Source organism: Peromyscus eremicus, chromosome 1, assembly GCF_949786415.1.
Source record: "Peromyscus eremicus chromosome 1, PerEre_H2_v1, whole genome shotgun sequence".
In the NCBI taxonomy this organism is placed as follows: Eukaryota; Metazoa; Chordata; class Mammalia; order Rodentia; family Cricetidae; genus Peromyscus; species Peromyscus eremicus.
In genome coordinates this window covers 54,475,795-54,499,262 of record NC_081416.1, presented here as the reverse complement: position 1 = coordinate 54,499,262, position 23,468 = coordinate 54,475,795, and the positions used below count along the sequence as shown (strand labels likewise).

Sequence of the window (23,468 nt, the reverse complement as noted above, 5' to 3'; positions counted from 1 at the left end):
GCTCTCACTTAGGGAAATGCGAGGGTTTGCACTTCTGTGGTTTTCCACTGAGAAGACAAAGCTGAGCTCTGTGTCTCTGGGACCCTGTGGGGATTCCCAGGAAGTACTAAGAGCTGCACACTCACCACCGTGGGGCCCAAGGGCCTGGAGAGCATCCCTCCCTGGACCAGCTCCTCTCTAGAGCAGTCGCTGCTGCCGGGGAGCAGAGCCAGGCCCCCTTTACAATATCCTTAGTTGAGAAGGCTTGGGTTAGTGTGGCTGGCCTCAGGGAAGCCCACAGCATGGGGATCGCTTGAGTTACCAGGTCATCTCATCAAAGCAGATGAGACAAGACGAAATCGAACACCCCGAGACCCAGATGACAGGAAAAGAACGGGCCTGGCAGGTGTGGCAGAGCCATCCAAGCTCAGGGAGGTGGAAGGGCTTGCCAGGGCTTTCCTTGTGTGGAGTGTGGAGCCAGTCGCTAGGACAGAGACCAGGCACACAGGCCTCCACCTGCAGAGCGGACCTCCAGTCCCACACACCCCAGGAGAGAAGGCAGAGCCTGTCCTGGCAGTGTGGGTGGAATGTCAGAAGAAGGAATACAAGCTAAGGTCACTGCGGTCCTGGAGACCAAGGGCAAACACTGAACTTGCAGGCCCTGAGCTCTGACCAGTCCCCTGCCATTGGAACTGCCAGCAGTCCCTTCAGAGAGAAGACAGTCTATGTGGAGATGAGCAGGAGGGGCAGCTGCTGGGCCTGGAGTTCAGGAAGAGGCAGGTTGTAGAGAGGGCTGCAGGCCAGCTCCTCCCAGTCAGGTTCAGGGCAGGTTCGGACATCACTTTTCCAAAGCAGACCCTGCACAGCCCAGCCCAGGCCCACAGCCTGTGGGACTGAGGTGGCTTGGTCCTGCCTAGGGCAGTGCCTGTTCCAGTCCGGGGCATCCAGATGTCAGGCACGGCTTCCCTCAGCTCTGCTCCAGGCTGTCATCAGCGGGCTGTACCACAGTGTAGCTGCCCTGGCTGGTGGAGAGCTGTCGGCTGAAGAAGGATGTGGTGCGCTTTGGTTTCACTCGCTTGATCCCCCGGCCTGTGAGGGTGAGAGACAGGCTGAGGAGAGGGGCTGGAGGAGGCGGGGCTCGCTTCCACTGGGGCAGCTTCTTCTGGAGTCTGAACTGTGCTTTCCCCTCAGAGGTGTCCTTCTGAGCCCGTCTCCACCCCGGAGTCTCCACCCCAGACTCCATCATCAGTGGTAGGGCGGAACCACGGTCACCCTCGCCAATCCCAGACAGAGGGATGACTCCAGACTGGGAAGCCAAACAGGTGACGGAAGGCAGTGGCTGTGGTCAGGGCGCCATGACAGTGACGCCTTGGTCTGCCTGCTCACATCCCTAAACCCATCAACGCATGAGGGAAACATTCAGTTCCAACATCAGGCCTTTTACCAAATGCTCAGCGGGAACCCCTCATTCAGGCCAGACAAAGGCGTGACAAGTACGCGCGATGCAGGCCAGGGTGTCTGAGGACCATTTCACGTTCCAGGTCAGCATGAGCCACAGTGAAGACAGTGAGTAATATACTAAAACTAAACAGTAAATGTCGGGACTGGGGAGATGGCGCAGCTGCTAAGCGCTCTGGCTGCTCTTCCAGAGGACCTAAGTTCAATCCCCAGGCCTGACATGGCAGCTGACAACCATCTGTAACTCCAGTTCCAGGGCTCTGATACCCTTCTCTGGGCACCAGACACCCAAGCAGTACACAGACACACATGCAGACAAACACCTGTAGACATAAAATCATTAAAAATTAAGCCGGGCGGTGGTGTCACATGCCTTTAATCCCAGCACTCAGGAGGCAGAGCCAGGCGGATCTCTGTGAGTTCGAGGCCAGCCTGAGCTACAGTGTGAGATCCAGGACAGGCTCCAAAGCTAGGCAGAGAAACCCTGTCTCGAAAAACCAACCAACCAAACAAACAAACAAATAAATAAATAAAAAGCTGGGCGGTGGCAGTGAACACCTTTAATTCCAGTACTCAGGAGGCAGAGGCAAGCAGATCTCTACAAGTTCGAGGCCAGCCTGGTCTACAGATTAAGTTCCAGGACAGCCAAGGCTACATAGAGAAATCCTGTCTCAAAACAAACAAACAAACAAATAAAAAACAAAAAAATTTAACTAGGGGCTGGAGAGATGGCTCAGAGGTTAAGAGCACTGACTGCTCTTCCAGAGGACCTGAGTTCAATTCCCAGCACCCATGTAGTGGCTCACAACCATCTGTAATGAGATCTGGTGCCCTCTTCTGTGTACATAATAAATAAATAAATCTTTAAAAAAAAATTTAACTGAAAAAACTAAAAATTAAAAAACCTAAGAATCAGTTTTACTTTGAAGGCAGAAGTTCAGTTTAAAGTAATCTGAGTAGGGCATGGCGGCACACAACTTTAATCTCAGAGAGGCAGAGGCAAGCACTTCTCTATGAGTTCAAGGCCAGCCTGGTCTACATAGCAAGTTCCAGGGCAGCCCTGTCTCAAAAACATAAGTAAAATAAAGTCATCTTTGGTTATATATGGAGTTTGAGGCCAGCCTGGGATACATGAGACCCTGTTTCAAAAGGACAAAATACGAATGTGGTATCCTGCCTCAGATGCTGAAATAGGACAAATGTATACACTCAGAGAACCAGAAGAAAGTATGTGTGTGTGTGAGAGAGAGACAGAAAAACAAACAAAAAAACAAAAACCCAAAACAAAACCAAAAACAGGGTGTCACCGTGTAGTTCTTTGATGGACTAGACCCTGATTGTACAGACCAGCCTGCCTTTAAACTCCCAAGTGCTGAGATCAAAGGTGTGTGTCACCACACCTGGCTAATTTCTTTTTTTCTTTTTTCTTTTTGGTTTGTCAAGACAGGGTTTCTCTGTACAACCCTGGCTGTCCTGGATCTCGCTCTGTAGACCAGGCTGGCCTCCAACTCACAGAGATCCATCTGCCTCTGCCTCCTGAGTGCTGGGACTAAAGGTGTGGCTAATTTCTTTTTAATTACATGGTTTTTCTTTGTGTGTGTCAGGCTATAGGGTGAGCCTGACATGACATACATGTGGAGGTCAGGGTCCGTTCTGTTTCCCACCCTGTGGGTCCAAGGGATTGGACCCAGCTGTCAGGTCATGGCAGGCACCTAACCACTGAACCATCTCACACTGGCCCTAGTACTACACTAAAAAAAAAAAAAAAAAAAAAGACATGAAGAGGGGGCTGGAGAGATGGCTCAGAGGTTAGGGGCACTGACTGCTTTTCCAGGTCCTGAGTTCAATTCTCAGCAACTACATAGTGGCTCACAACCATCTGTAATGAGATCTGGCGCCCTCTTCTGGCCTGCAGGGACACATGCAGGTAGACAACTATATACATAATAAATAAATATTTTTTAAAAATTATTAAAAAAAAAAAAGAAAAAGCATGAAGAATTTCTTTCCTGTTTTCCATGTTCTAGAAGATGCTACAATGGACATGTCTGTCAGTGCAGCCGTAAGATAGGACAGACAGGAAATGTCCCTGAGGGCTGAGGCCCCAGCTCTTCCTTCTCCCACCCTCTGGAGTCCCCGTGGCATGTGTGCAAGTGTGTGCTGTGTTCACACTGTGTGTGCGACACCACGCATACCACCAGAGGCTTACCGTCTTCCACATAGTCAATGGTGGAGAGATGCTGAATCCGGCTACACACCACGCTACCCTGTCTCCGCAGCTTGGGGCGCTGAATGGGAGGTGGAGAGGGTCTGGGAGCTTCTTGGGGACCAGATGCACTCTCCTGGGGCAGAGTGGGCTCAGCGGCCTGGCTCAGCTCAATGCAATACTCAATGAGGCCACTCATCAGCTCAGCCTGGGGAGGGGAGAGGGGCTGGTGTGAGGCCACAGAGCAGCAACTGTTGAGGGACATCATGCAGACCCAACAGTCCTAAAGCCTTTGCTTCCTGGTGGGGGCAGGTGGCAGGGCGGGGTTGGGGTGGGGAATAGGTCGGCTTTCTAGGGACTAGAGGGCAGGGAAGATGTCTCTGATGTGACTTCAGAGGTAAGGTCTAGAAGGAGGGACGTGCTAGTCAGAAGGCATAGCTCGGGAGGCTGTGAGGACGTGCTAGTCAGAAGGCACAGCTCGGGAGGCTGTGTGGATGTGCTAGTCAGAAGGCATGCAGACTGGGAGGTGAGAAACCAAGCTGCGGCCAGACAACATAACCAGCTACACAGAAAACCCTCAAGAGCTGGCAGGAAGCTGCCAGAACTGCAGGCTGTGGGGTGTATGAGTAACAAATCCATTGCATTTCTTTCCTTCCTCCCTTTGGAGGTAGGAATCGCTAGGGAGCCCATACTGGCCTTGACCTCATCTTCATGCCTCAGCTACCAGTGCTGGATACAGACAGGCGTGTGCCACCTGGCTTCAAATGGCCTGTTAAGTATTTCAGAATTCCCACTAAGGAGTGCTCAACTGATAGAGCATATGTAAACACTGAAAAGACCAAGAAATTCTGACATCGGTCACATTCTTCTCTATTTAAAAAGGTTTATTTTTACTTCATGAGGCTTTTGCCTGTAGCACGTGTGTGCCTGGTAAACAAGGAGGCCAGAAGCATGTCGGGTCCCCTGGAACCGGAGTTAAAGGCAGCTATGAGGCACCATAAGGGTGGGTGCAAATAGACCCCAGTCCTCTCTAAGTCTTAACCCTGAGCCGATTCTCCAGCCACTGTCTCATTCTTTGTTTCGTTTTTTTTTTTTAAGATTTATTTATTTATTACATATAGTGTTCTGCCTGCATGTATGTCTGCAGGCCAGAAGAGAGCACCAGATCTCATTATAGGTGGTTGTGAGCCACCATGTGGCTGCTGGGAATTGAACTCAGGACCTCTGGAAGAGCAGTCAGTGCTCTTAACCTCTGAGCCATCTCTCCAGCCCCTTTGTTTCATTTTTTTTAAAAAGTGTAGTTGTGTGTGTGAGTGTGTGCTTGTGTGTGTGTGTGCGTGTGTGAGAGTGTGTGTACAATGTTTGGGAGTTACATCTTCTCTTCCACTTGAGGAAGAACCTCCCGTTTCTTTAGCTAAGTACCCCATGCTAGCTGGCCCATGGGTTTCTAGGAGATTCTCCTGTCTCTATGTCCCATCTCACCACAGGAGTGGTGGATTACAGATGCATGTCACAGTTGGCCTTTTATGGGGGATCCGGGGATGTAGACTCAGGTCAGTCTTGTGCCTCCTGCCTGGGTCCATAGTGCATACCACTGTGCCTGGTACCAAGCAGTACATAGTGAGAACTTGTCTTAAAAACAAAAACCAGGCCTGGAGATGAGGCTCAACTCATAGAGTGCTTTCCCACCATGCATGAAGCCCAGACTCCTTCCACAGCACCACAGAAACAGGGTCATGTCTGCAATCCTAGCACTCACAAGGCAGAGGCAGGAGGATCAGAAGTTCAAGGTCGGGCTCACCTATATAGCAAGTCTGAGGTTAGCTTGGGTTATAGGAGACTACCTATGAATGTGAGTGAGTGTGAATGTGTATGTAAGAAAGAAATTTCATTAGAATTAAAATATCTCACTGGGTGGTGGTGGCGGCAGCACTCAGGAGGCAGAGACAGGAGAATCTCTGTGAGTTCGAGGCCAGCCTGGTCTACAGAGTGAGTTCCAGGACAGCCAGGGCTACACGGAGAAACCCTGTCTCAAATCAAAACAACACAACAAAAAACAAAAAACAAAAAAAGAAAAGAAGAAAATGAAAAGCCAGCCAGGCTTAGTGCCACATTCCTTTAATCCAGCACTTGGAGGCAGAGGCAGAGCCAGGCAGACCCATTTCTTGAGTTTGAGGCCTGCCTGGTCTACAGAGGGAGTTCCAGGACAGGCAGGGCTACATAGAGCAACCTTGTCTCAATTAAAAAGAACACAAAGTGGGGTGCAGGGGTGTGGGGGTGTGGGGGTGGCTGAAGAGATGGCCCAGCAGTTAAGAGCAGGACTGGCTGCTTTTCCAAAGGACCCAGGTTCAATTCCCAGCACCCACATGGCAGTTCACAACTGTAACTCCAGTTCCAGGGCATCTGACATCCTCAATCAGATATACATGCAGGCAAACCCCTAATGTACGCTAAACAAACAAACAAACAAACCTTTTAAAAAGAAAGGGAAAATGAAAGGCGAGGTATGTACTGAAAGGAGACATCTGCTAACATCTGGCAAGGGAGCCAGTGTGTAAAGGCAGAGTGAACTCTCACCATCTGTGATGAACATCTGCTAACATCTGGCAAGGGAGCCAGTGTGAGAAGGCAGAGTGAACTCTCACCATCTGTGATGAACATCTGCTAACATCTGGCAAGGGAGCCAGTGTGAGAAGGCAGAGTGAACTCTCACCATCTGTGATGAACATCTGCTAACATCTGGCAAGGGAGCCATCCGTGATGAAGGCCACGTGACAACAAAAGAGGACAAAGCTGGGCACAGGGGCTCCTGCGTCAGTCCCAGTACACACACATACACACACACACGCACGCACGCGCGCACACACACGCACACACACACACACACACACACACACACACACACGCACGCACACACACACACATACCACAAGTGATCTGAGCTAACCTGACACTGCCCAGATCTGTGGGCAGCAATTAACCATCATGGAAAGATCACATCATTAGTCACTAACCGGGAAAGTACAAATTAAACCTGCAGTACCCCATCCCACTACTGAGCCGTTACAAGAGCAAACAAAGAAACTGACACTAGCCAGTGCTTGCCACAGTGGGGAGCAACCACAGAAATGTGAACGGGAAGCAGCAGAGCTCTGGAAAGCAGGCTGGCTGTTTAAAAAAAGAGGGTTGGGGGCTGGAGAGATAGCTCAGCAGTTGGGAGCACTGGCTGCTCTTCCAGAGGACCTGGGTTCAATTCCCAGCACCCACATGGCAGCTCACAACTGTCTGTAACTCCAGTTCCAGGGGATCCGACACCGCCACACAGACATACATACAGGCAAAACACCAATGCACATAAAAATTTAAAAAAGAAGGTCTGTATCCACAAAAACATTATGCACAAATATTCAGTGCTGCTTACTGGGCAGAGTCAAAGTGGGAACAGCTTAGATGTTCTTCAATGGGTAAGTGAGCTGTGTACCTGTGCAGCCGACCACTGAGCAATAACAAGGGGTGACCGGGACCCGGGGGTGGGGGTCACTCAATGACAGAGGACTCGCCTAATGTGTATGGCCTTGGGTTTGATCCCCAGCAGCGGAAAGCAAGAGAGGAAAAAGAAAGAAAAGAGACTGAACAGACACACCACACAACATGGATGAATCTAAAAGCATGTTGTTAGTGGAAGGCGCTACCCTCAGCGGCTGCCACATTACACAGTGAGGACTGAACACAACTTGTGCTTCTATTTGCTGCTCAGCAGCTATCTGGGCATTCAAGTTTTTGGAAGACCAGAGGGAGAAGACATGTGTTTTTAATGACAGGAGTCCTGGAATTTGTCTATGTGCTAAAAGAAGAAAGAGGGGGCAAGAACAGTCCCCAGAAAGGCTCACAGCAGGCCCAGCTCTGACGTGGCTGAGCAGGAAGAGAACACTGGATGGTGGGCGGAGAGAACGGATGTCCTTGACACAGGCCCTCAGGGCCTCTGCACCCGCCCCTCACCTGTCCTCTTAGGCCTCTGCAACAGGGATGGCACGGCTGTGCAGACAGCGTGGGCTGGCCCTCGAGGGACGGCCTGCAGCCCCCCTCCCCCCCATGTGATTCCAGAGCAGCTGCAGAGCTCACCAGGGCTGCTCAGGCCAGCTGAAGCCAGACACTCTCCCCAGGCCCCGGGCAGCACTCCCACCTCCTCCCCGGGCACCTGGGAGCTCCAGGGTTTGGGATTCACCGGAGGCCTGGTCCCAGCCTCTCTGTCCAAGTGTGGGACCACGTCACTACCTGCTTGGAGTAGATCCTCAGGAGCTTGTTGACAGGTGTGCCCTCACTGTCACCATCGAACTCCAGCCACAGGACAGGCTCCTCCTCCTCGGGGGATGTGTGGTCCCATGACAGCTCCTGAAAGCACAGACCCAGCAGCACATGCTGGGCAGCGGGGAAACAAAGGACAGGCTTAACCTTCTACTTCCCATCGGGTCCCCATCAGCCTCCCGAAGGGGACACTTCCCCAGTGCGCTTGCCTCTCCGTACTAATTTATTTTCCTGAGAGAGGGTCTCACTATGTAGCCCAGGCTAGCCTTGGGCTCAAGGGAATCTGCCTGCTGTACTGATTTATTTTCCTGAGAGAGGGTCTCACTATGTAGCCCAGGCTAGCCTCAGGCTCACGGGGATCTGCCTGCCTCTTCCTCCGTCTGCTGGGATTAAGGGATATTTATCGTGCCTGTTTGTTTGTGACACTGAGCACTGAACTCAGAGCCGTATGTAACCAAGGCAAGAATCCTACCACTGATTAGAGCCCCAAACCTCCACGCTAAGTCTGCAGCCCTTCCTGTACGAGGTCAGGAATCCATACTCTTCAGTGCGTCCCTCCAGCAGGTCAGGCCCCTGAGGTCTGGGAATCAGCCGGGTCAAGGGTTTTGCCCTGAGAAGAGCAGCTAGGATGGGCATGCCAGGGACAGGTGCAGGCATCTGCTGTACAAGGAGGGCCGAGACACCACTGTTTACACGGTGAGCCGGAGGTAAGGCAGATACCAAATCAGGGAGCTCTTGGTCAGCCCAGGGAGCTCCCAGCAGGAGTCTGTGGAAAATGGCCAGCCAGTCTCCACCACCGGCCAGGAGCAGCAGCAAGGTGCTGCCAGACACTACCCACTCAGAGTCAGGACCCCAGTTGCCACCCCTCTGCATGGCTCAGAACAGACTCAAAGAAGGTCCCAGAATGCATGAGCATGACTTCAGGGACATCAGAGGGAGGCAGAGTCCCCTACCCAGTCTACTCAATACTGTTCCGAGGATGCTTACAGTCCTAGGGGAACCAAGAAGACATGGACAAGACCCCCACTCCAAGGACAGTTTAGTCCCACCCCAAGGAGCTGGACAGAGGTGGTACCTTCTCCTTGCTGTCGATGACATGCACACCCTCCAGACTGATGGCCACGGTAACTGGTTTGCGCCCGCCCCGATGCAAAAAGCCCTGGGCCGGCTTGTCGATCTCACCATGGAAGAAGGCACACCTGGAGAGGACACCAGAGTCAGCTGCCCCTCCAGCACCCAGCACACCCGGGAGGACTATGCTGGGACTCAGACGCTTAAGCTGGTTGGGTGACTGAAGGGTAAACAGAAGTCTGTCTTGGTGGTGGGGGACAGAAACAGGAAGTAATAGGGAGGTATCAGAGGTGCTAACACCTGACTGGCTAAGTAGGACTGGACTGAGCAGGAAGGAGGACCTGGGTAACATGGCGCTGGGTGGGCACTGTGGGCGGAAGGAAGCACACACCCAGGAAAGCACACAGCCAGCTGCCTCAGGGACCCCTAGGAGCCTGGGTGCCTCAGGTGAGGGGCACGGCTGAGCCTGCTGCACCTGTCCATGGCAAAAGTCCTTTAGCAGCAGGGACCTGCTGGGGCGTTCAGGAAGGGAGGGCTGCCTAGGACAGTGGCATCTGGACCTAACGCTGAAGGGAAAAGCGAGGTGGTTTCAGGGTGCTAAGACACCTAGCTGCCGTCTCCTCCACAGCAGGCCACGATTTCACCCATTCCGAGGCTCACCCTTGCCTCTTGCACTCGCCTAAGCCACAGCCCAAGTCAAAGCAGGCGGGGATGAGAGGTGAGTGCCCCTCTTCTGGAGAATTCCACAACCCGCCTCAGCTCTTAGGCTCAGCTGAGGAGGAAACCGAAGCTGTCATAGAACCCCACTCCCATGAACTTTTCACACTCCTGGATTGCCCAGTAATGAGTATATGTGTGTGTGTGCGTGTGCGTGTACACACACGCACACACAGAGTAAAACACACACACACACACACACACACACACACACACACACACACACACACACAGAGTCACCTCATCCATTATAAAAACCAGTAAATCCTTTGTCCTTGCTATGCCCACATCTCCTGCTCCAATGTCCAGTAAAACTCCATAAAAGCTAGACACACTCGCTGTTTCTGGGTTTTTGTTTTGTTTTTTTCTTCCTTTTCAGTTTTTTGAGACAGGATTTTTCTGTGTAGCCCAGGCTGTCCTGGAACTCACTCTGTAGACCAGGCGGCCTTGAACTCACAGAGATGTGCCTGCCTTGCCTCCCGAGTGCTGGGGTTAAAGGCGTGCGCTGCCACCGCCCGGCTCGTGCTCGATGTTTCTAACCCTCTTCTCACACTGCCCTACTCTCCCACTTCCAGCATGCTGAGGCCAAGCCACAGCACAAAGATGAGCTCAGTGGGCACAATGAACAAGACCTTGAAGATGCAGGATGGGCGTGTGGCACCTGGCGTGAAGAGACAGGGACTCCTCCCGGGACGTCTCCTCCACACTGTTCTTCTCCTCAACCTGTCTCCCTGGCCATTTCTTTTTCTTTTTGTTTTTTTTTTTCAAGACAGGGTTTCTCTGTTTAGCTTTGGAGCCTGTCCTGGAACTCGCTCTGTAGACCAGGTTGGTCTCAAACTCACAGAGATCCACCTGCCTCTGCCTCCCGAGTATTGGGATTAAAGGTGGGCGCCACCACCAACTGGGTCCCTGGTCATTTCTCAGGGCTCCAGACTTGAAACAATTCACCAATATTTTTTTTTTAGCCCCAGATCAGGAACCCAAATGCCTGTATGGAATCACCACACAGGCATCTAATCGGCATCTTTCAACCGGCACACCCAAAACCAAGTTCCCACCTTAAGGAACCTGCTCCACTCAAGCCGGCATCCCAGCAAATGACAACCGGTCAACACGAGAGGCTAGTGTGGAAAACCACGTGTCTAGATTACTGTTCCCACCTCCTCGGCTCTCCCGGCTGCTATTTACAGTGGTTCTCTTCCTCTGTTGTCCCACAGAGCAGCTTCATCACTGTGTGGGGCACGCCCAGCAGGAGAGAACGATTTGTTACACACTGTGTGTGAACAAGAGCACTAGCTGCAAGGCCATCAGCCAGGCCAGTAAGGGGCTGTGGCGGGTAGGGGAGGACCGAGGAAGGAGTGAGGGCTGGGGATGGGAAGGAGAGAAGATAGTCCACTTGGGACCAGTGTCCAGCCAGCTCTTCAAGAGCAGGATGGTGCCACTGGAGCACAGGGGTGTGTGTGTGTGTGTGTGTGTGTCTCTCCTGCCACACCGTCCAGCCTCGGGGCGGTCTGCAGGGTACTGAAAGAGGGGGCAGGAGCTCCCGAGATGCACCACTTACCCGTAGAAGGGCAGCTCGTGGCACTTGAGGAGGTAGGCGCGATAGTAGGAGCCCAAGGTGGTCTCAGGCCCACTGTCACTGCCTGCTGCTTCCTTCACTTGGCGGTAGGCATTCAGCAGGCCTTGCTCGCCTGGCCCAGTCTTGGCCCCGCGGCCCCGGAAGGCAGCAAAGAGGCCATGGCCTCGTTTGCAGAGGTGGGCAGGAAGGAAGGAGTCCAACTTCTCCCTGCAGGGGAAGGAAAATGGGGAAGAAGTGGTCCTCCCAGGGGTGTTGAGGTCTTCAGGGTGTGAGTACCATGCTCACAGGGTGGGCAAGGGTTGGCAGGTGGCAGGGCTATGGACCTTTAAGGCATGACTACACCAAGGCCCTCTGCTGTGCAGCAGCATAGCGGAGTCTTTCTCTGTACCACCTCCTCCCAAATAACAACAGAGACTTCTTGTTTGTTTGTTTTTCTCGAGACAGGGTTTCTCTGTGTAGCTTTGGAGTTTGTCCTGGATCTCGCTCTGTAGACCAGGCTGGCCTCGAACTCACAGAGATCTGCCTGGCTCTGCCTCCCAAGTGCTGGGATTAAAGGCATGCACCACCACTGCCCGGACAGAGACTTCTTATAAATTATGAAAGCTCGGCCTTAGCTTAGGCTTGTCCCACTAGCTCTTATAACTTAAATTAACCTGCTTCTACTAATCTGTTTTACCATGTGGCTTTTTCCCGTTCTTTCACTTTGTAGGTCCGACTCCCTCTATGTCTCCTTGGAATCTGACTTACGCCTAGATTCACTTCCTCTCTCTCTGCCCAGAAGTCCCGGCTGTATCTCCTGCCTAGCTATTGGCCGTTCAAATATTAAACCAATCACAGTAATATTATCTTCACACAGTGAAGTATCCCACAACACATTAGGGGTGATAGGGGTCCTGAACTGCACAGAGATTCCCCACTGTCCCCACCCAGCAGTGGCCTGCTCAGCCTGGCTCCAGGCCAACCCTGCCTGCTATGCAAGGCCCACTGTTGAGTCAGGGTGGGGGTGGGGATGGATGCTCTTCCTCTCTGAGAGCAACGGGTTTCCAGAAGAAGGGAACTCTGTAACAACTTCTAAGCCATGGAGGGCATAAGAGACCCAGAGTATACATGGGAGAGCCCAGAGCAGCAGGCACAGGTGTGGTCAGATCGGACCTCCACAGGACAGGCTCTGAAGCACTGTGAGACCAGCAGGGGCACCTGCCTATCTGCGGGGTGGGGACAGCGCTGCCACCCTATTCCTGTAAAAACAGCTGCCTTTACACTAAAACACGAAAATTCTGCAAGCCTAGGCCCAGGACTTGGGAGGGGGTCCCCCAAGGACAAGCTAGGGTTACCATCTGCGGCCACGCTCTGATCCTGCTCTCTCCTGCTCAAGAGAACACCCTAGGCTGGCAGAGACAGACAGGGTGTCACCAGACCAGTCTTCAACCGAGAGGGAAGGAGGCAAACATTCTAACACCCACCGCATGCTGGGCACCGTGGAGAACCCCTTTCCCATCAAATGACGTTTGGTGACACTAAGGGCCAGAGGAGAGCAGGAAGGCTTGGGAGGTGCTCAGGTCAGGATGGGAAGCCAGAAAAGGGCAGAGGAGCAGTCTGGCTGGAGCAGGTATCTGAGCAACGTCTGTGTTCTGAAGCTAGACAACTGAGTTTTCTGAGTGAATGGGACTTTTTCCACCCCAAAATGACACAGAGGCTGTGATACTCTGTGCTGGCTAGTTTTATGTCAACTTGACACAAACTAGAATCACCTGAGAGGAGGGAGCCTGAGGGAGAAAACGCCTCTGTAAGATCCAGCTGTGGGCCAGCTGCAGGGCATTTTCTTGTAGGGCATCGACTGATAGGGAGAGCCAAGCCCCTTGCGCTGGTACTCCTGGGTTCTATAAGAAAGCAGACTGAAGCCAGGTGTGGCGCACGCCTTTAATCCCAGCACTCAGGAGGCAGAGGCAGGCGGATCTCTGTGAGCTTGAGACCAGCCTGGTGTACAGAATTCCATTCCAGGACAGCCAGGACTGTTACACAGAGAGACCCTGCCTTGAAAAACCAAGAGAAAGGAGACCGAGCAAGCCATGAGGAAGAAGCCGGTAAGCAGCTCCCCTCCATGGCCTCCGCACATGCTACCTTCAAGTTCCCACCTGGTCTGAGTTCCCGCCTTGGCTTTCCCCAGTGGGCAGTGATTTGGGATGTGTAAGCCAAGCAGACCCTTTCCTCCCTGGCTGCTTTTGGTCACGATGTTTTATCACAGCAGTAGGAACCCCAACCAAGACAGCCTCTCAAGTGTCCTGCTCAGCAAGAGAAGAATGGCTGAATACCAACCAGAGCATCATAGATTCACGGAAAATAGAGCATCCTCCTTACACAGCTAGAGCCCCAGGCTCACTCTGGTGGCCCACAGCTTGGTCCTAGGTCCACTCTACAGGCTTGCCTACAGCCCGATCTGGAGGCATTTTCTCTCTTGAGGTTCTCTCCTTGCAGATGATTATAGCTTGTGTCAAGTTGACATAAAACTAGCCAGCACTGAGTACCACACCATCCATGTCATTTTTTGGTGGAAAAAGTCCCATTGACTCAGAAAACAGGAACACAAGGCAGGGAGGCTCTCGACCATTTTCTACCTCAGGCCACCTGGGCTCCTGCTGGCAGAGAACTGACATTCTAACAGACCACATTCAGAGTTCTGGGTCTGGGGCCTCAAAGTCAGCATGTACATACAGGCCTGTCTACAACAGAACCGTAAATCCTACAGGCACAGAGAGCCCAACATGGACCCCAGCTTCAAGTTAACTTGGTAAACTTCCATGGTATCACCTTTTCCAGAGGGGAGTCCTGCTGGGGCTTTTGGAATCGAAATGCCCAGGCCATGGGGAGGGACAGCTGCTCCAAGGGAAGAGAAGGGAAAGGCCAGGAGGGAACTTGTTAGCCCGAGTCACTGGGTGCATGAGGGGACTCCAGCTGTGGCCATCACCATCTCTGTCCCACCCCTACCCAAGTCATTTTTTTAACGACAGCTCCCACATGTCACGGAAAAGCCGGTTCTCAGCTCTCAGGTGTGTGCAGGCTCACAGTGGGGCCCATGGAAGACACAGCTGCAGCCCGTCAGTGGTCTAACCACTGTACTTCCTTCCTCTGGGTAGGCCTAGCATAAGCTGTGTGCCATGAGAGTGAGCCAGGGGGCTCTAGCTGTGTAAGGAAAGTGGCACCTCTCTTCTACAATAGACAGTTGCTACAGCCACCAGGCCACAAGGGAATAACGTGTCTGAGCCAAGACAAGAGCTGAATGGCGAGGAGCAGAGGGTCTGGGACACAGCTGAGCTCAGCCCAGGACACCCTGACTATCCAGACTTGCATGAGTGAACAAAGGAACTGTGCAATGTGTTGAGCTGGGCTTCTTTATCTATTTATGTGGGGTTTTTTTGGTATAAGTACTCTGCATGTATGCCTGCATGCCAGAAGAGGGTATCAGACCGCATTATAAATGGTTGTGAGCTACCATATGGTTGCTAGGAATTGAACTCAGGACCTCTGAAAGAGCAGTCAATGCTCTTAACTACTGAGCCATCTCTCCAGCCCCAGAGCCGGGCTTCTTGTCAGGCACAAGAAAAACAGACTTGTCCATCTTGAGGTTCAGGATGCCGTGGCCACCAGCCTTAGACAGATCAGCTATAAGCCTTCAGGAGACTTTGAACCCAGGTTAGTCCTGCCAGGCTCCAAATAGTCATCAGCACAGGGTCCCTCTTTACTGACTTTTCCACTCATTGCAAGATTGGGGAAACAAGGAACCCTGATTAGAAATAGGTTGGAATAAAAGTATACTAGTCACCAGAATTTGTCATACTCTTTATTTGCAACAGGGTTTCATGTAACCCAGGCTGGCCTCAAACATACTATGTAGTTAAGAATGACCCTGAACTCCTGATCTCCCTGCTTCTACTCTCTGAATGTTTATGGTAATTACGAGCATGAGGAATCATGCCTGGATCACAGCTCTTTAGCTCAGGCTAGCTTAGAGCCCATGGTAATCCTATCTCAGCCTTCCAAATGCTAGGATTACAGGTGTGGACCAGACCTTGTCCCTGGAACTATTTCTAAACCTCTATGGAGGCAGAGACCAACATGCTCTGCTATTATGGCAGACTCAACTTCCATCTTTCTAGACAGGAACCAGAAGCAGGCAGCGGCCTGGAGAGTGTCTGGGAAGAGGATTCTATTCTTCGGGGTTGGAGTTTACACTGAACTGTTAGTGGTTACTGGGGTGTGTGTGTGTGTGTGTGTGTGTGTGTGTTACAGTCACTTCCTGGCTGTGACTCTAAAGAATAAAAGCACAATTCCTGTGCTGGAGAGATGGCTCAGAGGTTAAGAGCACTGGTTGCTCTTTCAGAGGACCTTGGTTCAATTCTCAGCACTCACATGGCAGCTCACAACTGTCTATATAACTCCAGTTCCAGGGGATCTGAAACCCTCACACAGACATACATGTAGGCAAAACACCAATGAACATAAAATAAAAATAAACCATTTAAAAAACAAAAGTATGCCAGGTGGCGGCAGCGCACGCCTTTAATCCCAGCACTCGGGAGGCAGAGCCAGGCGGATCTCTGTGAGTTTGAGGCCAGCCTGGTCTCCAAAGCGAGTTCCAGGAAAGGCACAAAGCTACACAGAGAAACCCTGTCTTGAAAAACAAACAAACAAACAAACAAACAAACAAAACAAAAGTACAACTCCCTCCAGACTAGAGCTGGAGGTGGGGCTCCATCTACATGTGCACATCCCTTGTGCTGAGGATGCCCCTTAGATGTCACTTCATGTGTGTATCCACTGCCCACAGATTGAGGAAAAGGGAGCTCAGAAAAGTGGAGAACTCACCAAGGCCACCCAGTGAGCCTGTGTGCGTCCAAGGCCTGACTTCAGGACTGCCCCACCTTGCAGGACCTAGAACCACTTGTAAGTAGAATCTTGCACAGCAACTTTCCCACTGCATGCCTATCTCAAGTCTCACGGTCCTTACCTCAGAGTGCAGGCAGCAGTCTGGCCAGGCTGGTAGGGCCCAAGCTGCACACGGCATATGAGGGCCCCCAGCACCTCACAGTCCTCCAGGTCACAAGGGTACCGAGCAGTCAGCACGTTGCCCTTGGCTTCCTCATAGAACAGCCGCAAGACCTCCTCGTCATGGATCTGCAGGCCAGTGTGGCATGAAGATAACGGCACAGAGGAACTGGGCAAGGCATGACTGTCTGAGTATCCAGGGGTTGGGGACTGGGCACCGGCGCATGCCTTACCTGGAGCTCTCGGCGCTTTGGGAAAAACACATTCCTTCGGAACTGAAGGGAAGGCTCATCTGGGGAGAGGGGCTAGAGTCAGTGCCTGGTCCCCTTGCATTACACAGCCCTGCCCTGCCCTGCCCTAAATGGCCGGCCCCAGCTCCAACCTCATTCTTCTGTCTGGAGAGCCCTCCTGAATGGGGGGTGCTGACCAGACAGTGAGCACACAGTGCATCTCTGTTCCCAGCCTCTCCCAGCCTAGCCTCCCCAAGGCTCCCTTCAGATGCCCTCTAAGTTCTTCTGTCGGGGTGGCTGACAAACTGCTGAGGAGACAGAGCCCCTGCCCCAGCAACACTGACCCATGGCCACGTCTTCATCCGAGGCATCGGTGAATCGCAGCAGCAGCTCCGGCCACTGGCGGCCCAGCTTGTAGGGCTGGTGCTTGGGTTTCAGCTGCACCTCTGCAGGGTTAAAGAGGAGATGGCCATGCAGCTGCCCGCTGACCAGGCCAATGGGGCCTAACCACCGTCATACTGTCCACCAGCAATGAGGACAGTCACAACCCACAGTAACTGAGCGGGCCCAGAGCCACGTCAAATGACTTAAGGGTATTCGCCCTGAACAACCGTGACCTCCATTCTAACTTGGAGAGCACCAGGCTCAGAGGGGTGAGTCACCTGCCTCAAGCCCCAGCAAGTGACAGATTCAGCTTGTACAGTAGGGCCCCGTGAACTAGGTGACAGCGGTCCCCTGAGACGTTGCTTGAGAGGTGAGGTGGTGTTGGGCTCACCCAGGGATGTGCTGAGATATACGGTGAGGATGCCAGCACATCCTTGCCAGACACGAATGTTCTCCCTCTGGCTGTCTCCTTCCCCACTAATGGCTGAGAGCACTTTGTCCTGCCAGCCAGATGCCAATGGTTCTTTGGACTACTCGGACCTTCCTTCTGGACCCTGATCTTGACCAGATAGCAGCCCCAGCCTCCAAGTGGCCTTCTTGCCTCTAGCCTCCTCCATCCAACCTCTGTATCCAGCTCCAGACCTTTCTTGTCCTGTTTCTGACCCAATTTTCCCACAGCCTTCATTTCTTCCACCTCCCCTGTCCTCCCACCATCCACAGGCTCACAAGATGGGGCTATGGGACGCCAAGATCACTCACTTCACCTGAAGCCCACAAGGGATGGCCACTTCCCAGGGCTACACACAGTTAATGGCCACACAGGACCAGAGCTTAACGTCCCGAGCCTCCCTTCGGTACACATCTGACTCAGGAGTCATGCTCTTTGAGTTCTCCGATGGAGGATGCCATGCATCAGATTCCCTGTCTGTCTCAGCACTGAGGAAATCCAGAGTGGGACGGTAGACCTGGGCACGGGGTGTGTTCCTCCTGCCTTCACTTCCAAGTCCCAGAGCTCCCACCATCAGAATAGGGCTATCCCAACACCACAGCCTCAGACTTCTGGGTGGGACCTTCCTCCCTGGCAGCCATCATCCAAGTAAGACTATCAGTTCCTGGAGCTAGTTCCACGCAGGCAATAATGAGGGGCATGGCAGGCTCTGCCTCACCGGCACTCACAGCTGCTTAGTGTGTGTGTGTGTGTGTGTGTGTCTGTGTGTCTGTGTGTGTGTGTGTGTGTGTGTGCGCGCGTGCGTGTGTGTCTGTGTGTCTGTGTGTGTGTACGTGCGCATGTGCGTGCGCGCGTGCGTGTGCGTGTGCGTGTGGAGGGGTTTGAAGGAACCGTTCAGCCTCCCACCCCAGCCTGGGAAGAACGTGGGTGTTGACTGTACTGCGGCCTCAGGCACTCTCATCCTGGACAGGCAAAGCATTCAGTTCTTGCCACTGGCAGGCAGGCTAGGGAATGTGAGGGAGCGGGCATGAATAACGTGGAGGAGGAGCAGGGTGCCCAGCAGCAGCACTGGGAGCCTCTCGTGACCGAAGAGGGGCCACCCACTAGGACTCGCTATCCCCAGCTTTCCACATAGCCAAGGGGCCCACAGCCCTGACCAGCAAGCAGCTCAGAGGGCAAAGGAGGAGCTGGGACAGCGGAAGAGGTGGGTGTGAGCCTGGGAACGGCAACTGGAGGAAGACAGGGGGCAGGGAGGAGCAAGGGTGGGGGCTGGAGTTCCTCCCACAGGATAGAGGCAGAAACCCAGGGGCCTCTGGAGAGGGAGGTACCAGTTCTGATCCCTAGGGCCTGACACAGCTGTCCTGCTCGAATTCTTGAGACCAAGTGGCCCTTCCTCCACAACAAGGGCACAGTCACTCTCTTTTGGTTTTGTCAACATTAGGGACTGATCCAGGGCCGTGCACAGGCTAGGCAAGCACTCTACTACTGAGCTGTGTTCCTAACCCACAAAGGGATTTTTTAAAAAACATACTTTGGGCTGGCAGTGGTGGTGCACGCCTTTAATCCCAGCACTCGGGAGGCAGAGGAAGGCGGATCTCTGTGAGTTCGAGGCCAGCCTGGACTACAGAGTGAGATCCAGGACAGGCACCAAAACTACACAGAGAAACCCTGTCTCAAAACAACAACAACAACAACAACAAAACCCCAAAAAGCCCATACTTTGGTATATGCTCAACTTAAAAATAATAATAATAATAATAATAATTATTATTATTATTATTAATTTATTGTGTGTGCACGTGCGGTCATGAATGGGAAGTCAGAGTAGGACTTGCAGGAACTTGTTCTCTCCTTTCACTACACAGGTTCCAAGGGTCACACTAGGGTGACAGGCTTAGCGGCAAGTGCCGTCACCCACTGAGCCATCTTGCTAGCCCTCAAAGGAAAATCTAAGCTCAGAGAACACCCCTGGCGCCAGCCCTGATTTATTTCCCAAAGTGATGACAATGACCCTCCTTTAGTCTCTTTCCTCCCATGTCAACGGGCTCAGGGACCATAATGAGGGACTTCATTCACTGGCCTGAGTCTATAAAACCCCGTCTTCCATTCCCATCCCACTTTGGGGCCCCAGCCTACAGGGCAGGAACTGTGTGGTCACAGGGCCAGAAACTAGGTAGGGCGGAGGCGCCATGCAGAAAGCCATGTTCCTCTTCTCCCTGCAGCCCCACACCTAAGCAAAGGTGTTCCTGTACAGCAGCAGCATTTCCTGAGCCACATCTACACTCCTCCCTCCTGCCAGCAATGCAGAGGCTGGCCGATGCAGAGGCTGGCCGCTGGGGTCTTTCTGGTCCTGACACTCACTAACCCACTGCTCCAGATCTCAGGACTTCACACTGCAGGGCAGACCTCAGCCCTCCTTCACACACAGGGAAACACTGAAGTTACACTCCCCGGCGTGGCTCAGATTGCACCCTCTGCATGCAGGGGGCCTTCTGCTCTTCTGGAGGTCAGGGATCCAGCCGTACTGCATCAGCACAAGAAAAAGGCAGCGACAGGGGATCCGGAAACCTCCTGGGGCTCCGGGACACACCAGGTCCCACCTTTCCGACCGGTAGTGGCCACAGGTTCTCATAGCTAAGCCCTCTCTCTGCTCCAGTTAGTGTCCCTTCTCACCCTCCCCTCTCATTGCCAGACCTTACCCAGAAGAGGGGAGACAAGCCAGAGTGCAAAGGCCTCCAAGGCCACATCTGGGAGCTGCAGGCCTTCCTGGACTGCACGGTGCAGCTCATGGGCACTGATGGAGGACAGGTTCTCCACAGCCAGGGGCACTACGGTATCATCAGCCAGGTACACCAGCACGTCTGCTGCTGGAAGATAAGTTGGACTCTTGTCATCTGAGGCCCACCACCAGGCCAACAAGGCCAATAGGGCCTTCTCCACCACCCTTTGCTCCCTATCATAACCCAGGCTACACTGACATACCCCCTCAAGACCCCCAGTGATGCTTATGGCCAGGTATGGGGGCACACACCTGTGGTCCCAGGACTCAGGAGGCTAAAGGTGGAGGATTTCAAGTTTTAGGCCAGCCTGGGCTACATAGCAAGACCAGTATTTTAAAAATAAATAAATAAAAGTGCTGCCTTTTTGAGACCTCAAATTACCCAGAAACCATGGCCCAGGTACCAGGCCCATTTCACCCCCTAAGTACATGAAAACCGTCTCCCCTCTTCCTCTGCAGTATCAAATACTGCTGAATTTCCAATAATACTTCTCAGGTGGGGAAGTAGGACAGGGGTCACTTATCCTGAGGTCACACTTCCATATCAGGCTGGGAGCAAGGCCAACTAGTGACCTTCTGACTGTCTGGGTCAGACTAAGAGGGCAATGATGTTTTCTAAGGCCACTCCAGGTTACAGCAGGCTCCAAGTCTCAGCTTCATTGGGACTCTTCAAAACTCTAAGGATCAGTATCGTGGCTTTGCGAATAGCTTTAAGTAGACTAGGAAAAAGCAAACAATTCATATAGCCAAGTGTTCCCTTGTAACAAGCTGGATTCCCATTTGGAATCCACAGCCAGCGGCAGATGCTTGGCAGGGTGGCCAGGTTCAAGTCCCCATCCCTGAACCACAGGCCAGTAAAGGAACACTGAGTTTGAGGGCTTCAATCCTCAACTTGCAATCCTTGCCGCTCTCTGCTTATTGGCTGACTCCAGCGGGACTCTGAGTCAGCTGTAACTCTGTAAAAACAGTTAATAACCATTCGTCAAAGGGATACCACCAATCCTACAAAGCCTGTAAATGTGCTGGACATGGCACAGAGCTAACACGCTGAAGGGACTTTTTAGATTCTGGTCTCTTCTGCTCCCACAGCTACTTTGAGAGATCAAACAGTCTCCTCCAGGAGACTGAGGTTCAGATCTATTTTATAGGCAGGAAAACAGGGCCCTGAAGGCTCAAGTTCATGATCACGTTGGCCCGCTCCGGTAGTTTGGGACCTAACAACCTCTCTGGGGCCGAATTGCCTTCCAATAAAACGAAGAAGAGAATCCCTGCGCTCAAAAGGCTGTTTGTTTGTAAGAAAGAAATGGAACCAAAGAAGTGGTGTCACTTTCCATTTACGTGTCCTCACGTGAAGACATGAAGATTCAAGAAGTGCATGGCTTGGTCACTACGACTGACACAGCCCAGCTAGGTCCTTTGACTTCTACGGGTTTGCCACACCTTAACACATCTTACTTCTTATAACATTAACTTACTGAAAACGAAGGCAAACCGGAGCCACGTCCCCAGGGTTGGGACCAAAAAGGGTACAGAAGAGATGAAAAAAAGCGTAGAGACCTACCTCGGGCTCCCACGGAGGAAACGCTGCTTCGGTGGGACCGCTCCGCAGGGCCGGGCTGCCCCGTGTTGCCTTCTGCGCCATCCATCTGCAACAGGAGCGACAGAGAGCATTTAATGGGGATCCTGGGCTGATGGTGTCCTCAAACTTTCAGCCAAGAAGCAAAGGGGTCCCGGGCTCGGTCTACAAGTCTTAATCTATGTACAGGGGTCAACTGTGCAGGCGGATAGTGGGGAATGACCCTCGACCGAGTGCAGGTAAGGGTGGTGCTGGGTCAGGGCGGTGACCGTCAGGTGCATGGGGTCGCAGGGCGCCCAGGCAAGTCAAGGCGCGCCCCCGTCCAAGGCGGGGACCCGGGCAGGGAGTGGCCGCGCTCTCACCTCGCAGGGTCGCAGAGCTCGCTGCCTCACGCCAGAATGCCACCCGATTCAGGCCTCCAGCTCTGGACCCACCGCCACGCCCGCCTGCGGGGTCTCAAACCCCCGCTGAGGGTGGGTACGCAGGCTAGGCGCAGCCGAAGCTACCGTGGGAGGAAGTTCGGATCCCAGACCTCGCCCCTTCGACCGTGGGAGCCAATCGGAGTCCGGAGCCTCTGCGCACGCGCGCTCACTCGTTCCGTCCTTCGGCTCCTCCCGCCCGCCCGCCCGCCCCCCAGCTCGGTGGGTCGCGCGCATCCGAAAGCCCCTGGCGCGAGCCCGGCCTAGCCACGCCCCTTGTTGTGTCCGTCACCGCCGCCTACTTGAATCCCCGGTGTTGCTCCGTGGACGAGACCCTTGATCTGTAATAGGATGTGGCCAAGATTCATGAAAACCAAGCATGAGCGCGCGAGCTGTGCCGCTACCTCTCCTTGCGACTTGACTGGACCCCTCTCTGAAATGGAGATGCTTCCTTGGGACCAACGCTGGGCTGGGCAGCAGTGGAAGCTCCTGGCTGGTCTTCAGTGCTGTTTTTGTTTTGTTGAGCTTTTCTTTTCTTTTCTTTTCTTTTCTTTTCTTTTCTTTTCTTTTCTTTTCTTTTCTTTTCTTTTCTTTTCTTTTCTTTTCTCTTTCCTTTTCTCTTTTCTTTTCTTTTCTCTTTTCTTTTCTTTTCTTTTTGTTTTGTTTTTGAGACAGGGTGTCTCTGTCCTGGCTGTCCTGGAACTCACTTGGTAGCCCAGGCTGGCCTGGAACTCACAGGGATCCGCCTGCCTCTGCCTCCAGAGTGCTGGGATTAAAGGTGTGCGCCACCATGCCTTGCTGAGTTTTTCAATTTAATTCATTTTGGTCCAAACTGGATGGCACACAACCCTGTAATTCCAGCAGAGGGAGACAGAGGAAGGCAGATCTCGGATTTCCAGGACAGAGCAATACAGTGAAAAAACAACCAAACAAAATTAGGTGGGACAACCATGACGGCAAATGCTGTAACCCCAGTACTTGGATGATGGAGTCAGGAGGATCAGCAGGAGTTGAGGCCATACTTGGCCACATAGGACAGAGTCAGCCTGGGCCATATGAGACTGTCTCAAAAAAAACAAACAACAACAACAACAACAACAAAAAACCAAAGTAACAACAATAAATATTACAGAAGGCCACAGTACTGCTATAGGAGATACAAAACACTACAGGCAGAGAGGGAAGGTCTTCAGTTCCTGCTTACCTACTGTGTGCTGGACATAGGCCAAGCCCTCTCCCATGTGTCTCATGAACATGTCTTATGGGCTCTGTGA

General features: G+C 52.8%; 1 protein-coding gene across 1 annotated transcript; it reads right to left on the bottom strand.

Annotated features, from left to right (window-relative positions):
* Positions 1-412: 412 nt before the first annotated feature.
* On the bottom strand, positions 413-22,315 carry Frmd8 (FERM domain containing 8). The gene is made up of 11 exons (XM_059262572.1): positions 22,138-22,315; positions 21,761-21,845; positions 20,120-20,287; positions 16,933-17,034; positions 16,592-16,650; positions 16,321-16,487; positions 11,298-11,522; positions 9,024-9,147; positions 7,919-8,062; positions 3,647-3,851; positions 413-1,068 (listed from the first exon to the last, which is right to left on the bottom strand). Exons 2-11 carry the CDS (start codon positions 21,843-21,845, stop codon positions 947-949), a joined length of 1,401 nt encoding a protein of 466 aa, XP_059118555.1. The 5' UTR covers positions 22,138-22,315; the 3' UTR covers positions 413-946.
* Between the last annotated feature and the right edge of the window lie 1,153 nt (positions 22,316-23,468).

What these genes read in the sequence shown, in the direction of transcription:
- Frmd8 (XM_059262572.1), bottom strand. Translation starts at nt 21,845, where the DNA reads ATGGATGGCGCAGAAGGCAACACGGGGCAGCCCGGCCCTGCGGAGCGG. An exon ending in TCATCGACAGCAAGGAGAAG is followed by an intron (nt 8,063 to 9,023) that starts GTACCACCTCTG and finishes CCCGCTGCCCAG; the next exon opens with CATGTGCTGCTGGGTCTGTG. An exon ending in TGAGGATCTACTCCAAGCAG is followed by an intron (nt 3,852 to 7,918) that starts GTAGTGACGTGG and finishes TCCCCTCCCCAG; the next exon opens with GCTGAGCTGATGAGTGGCCT.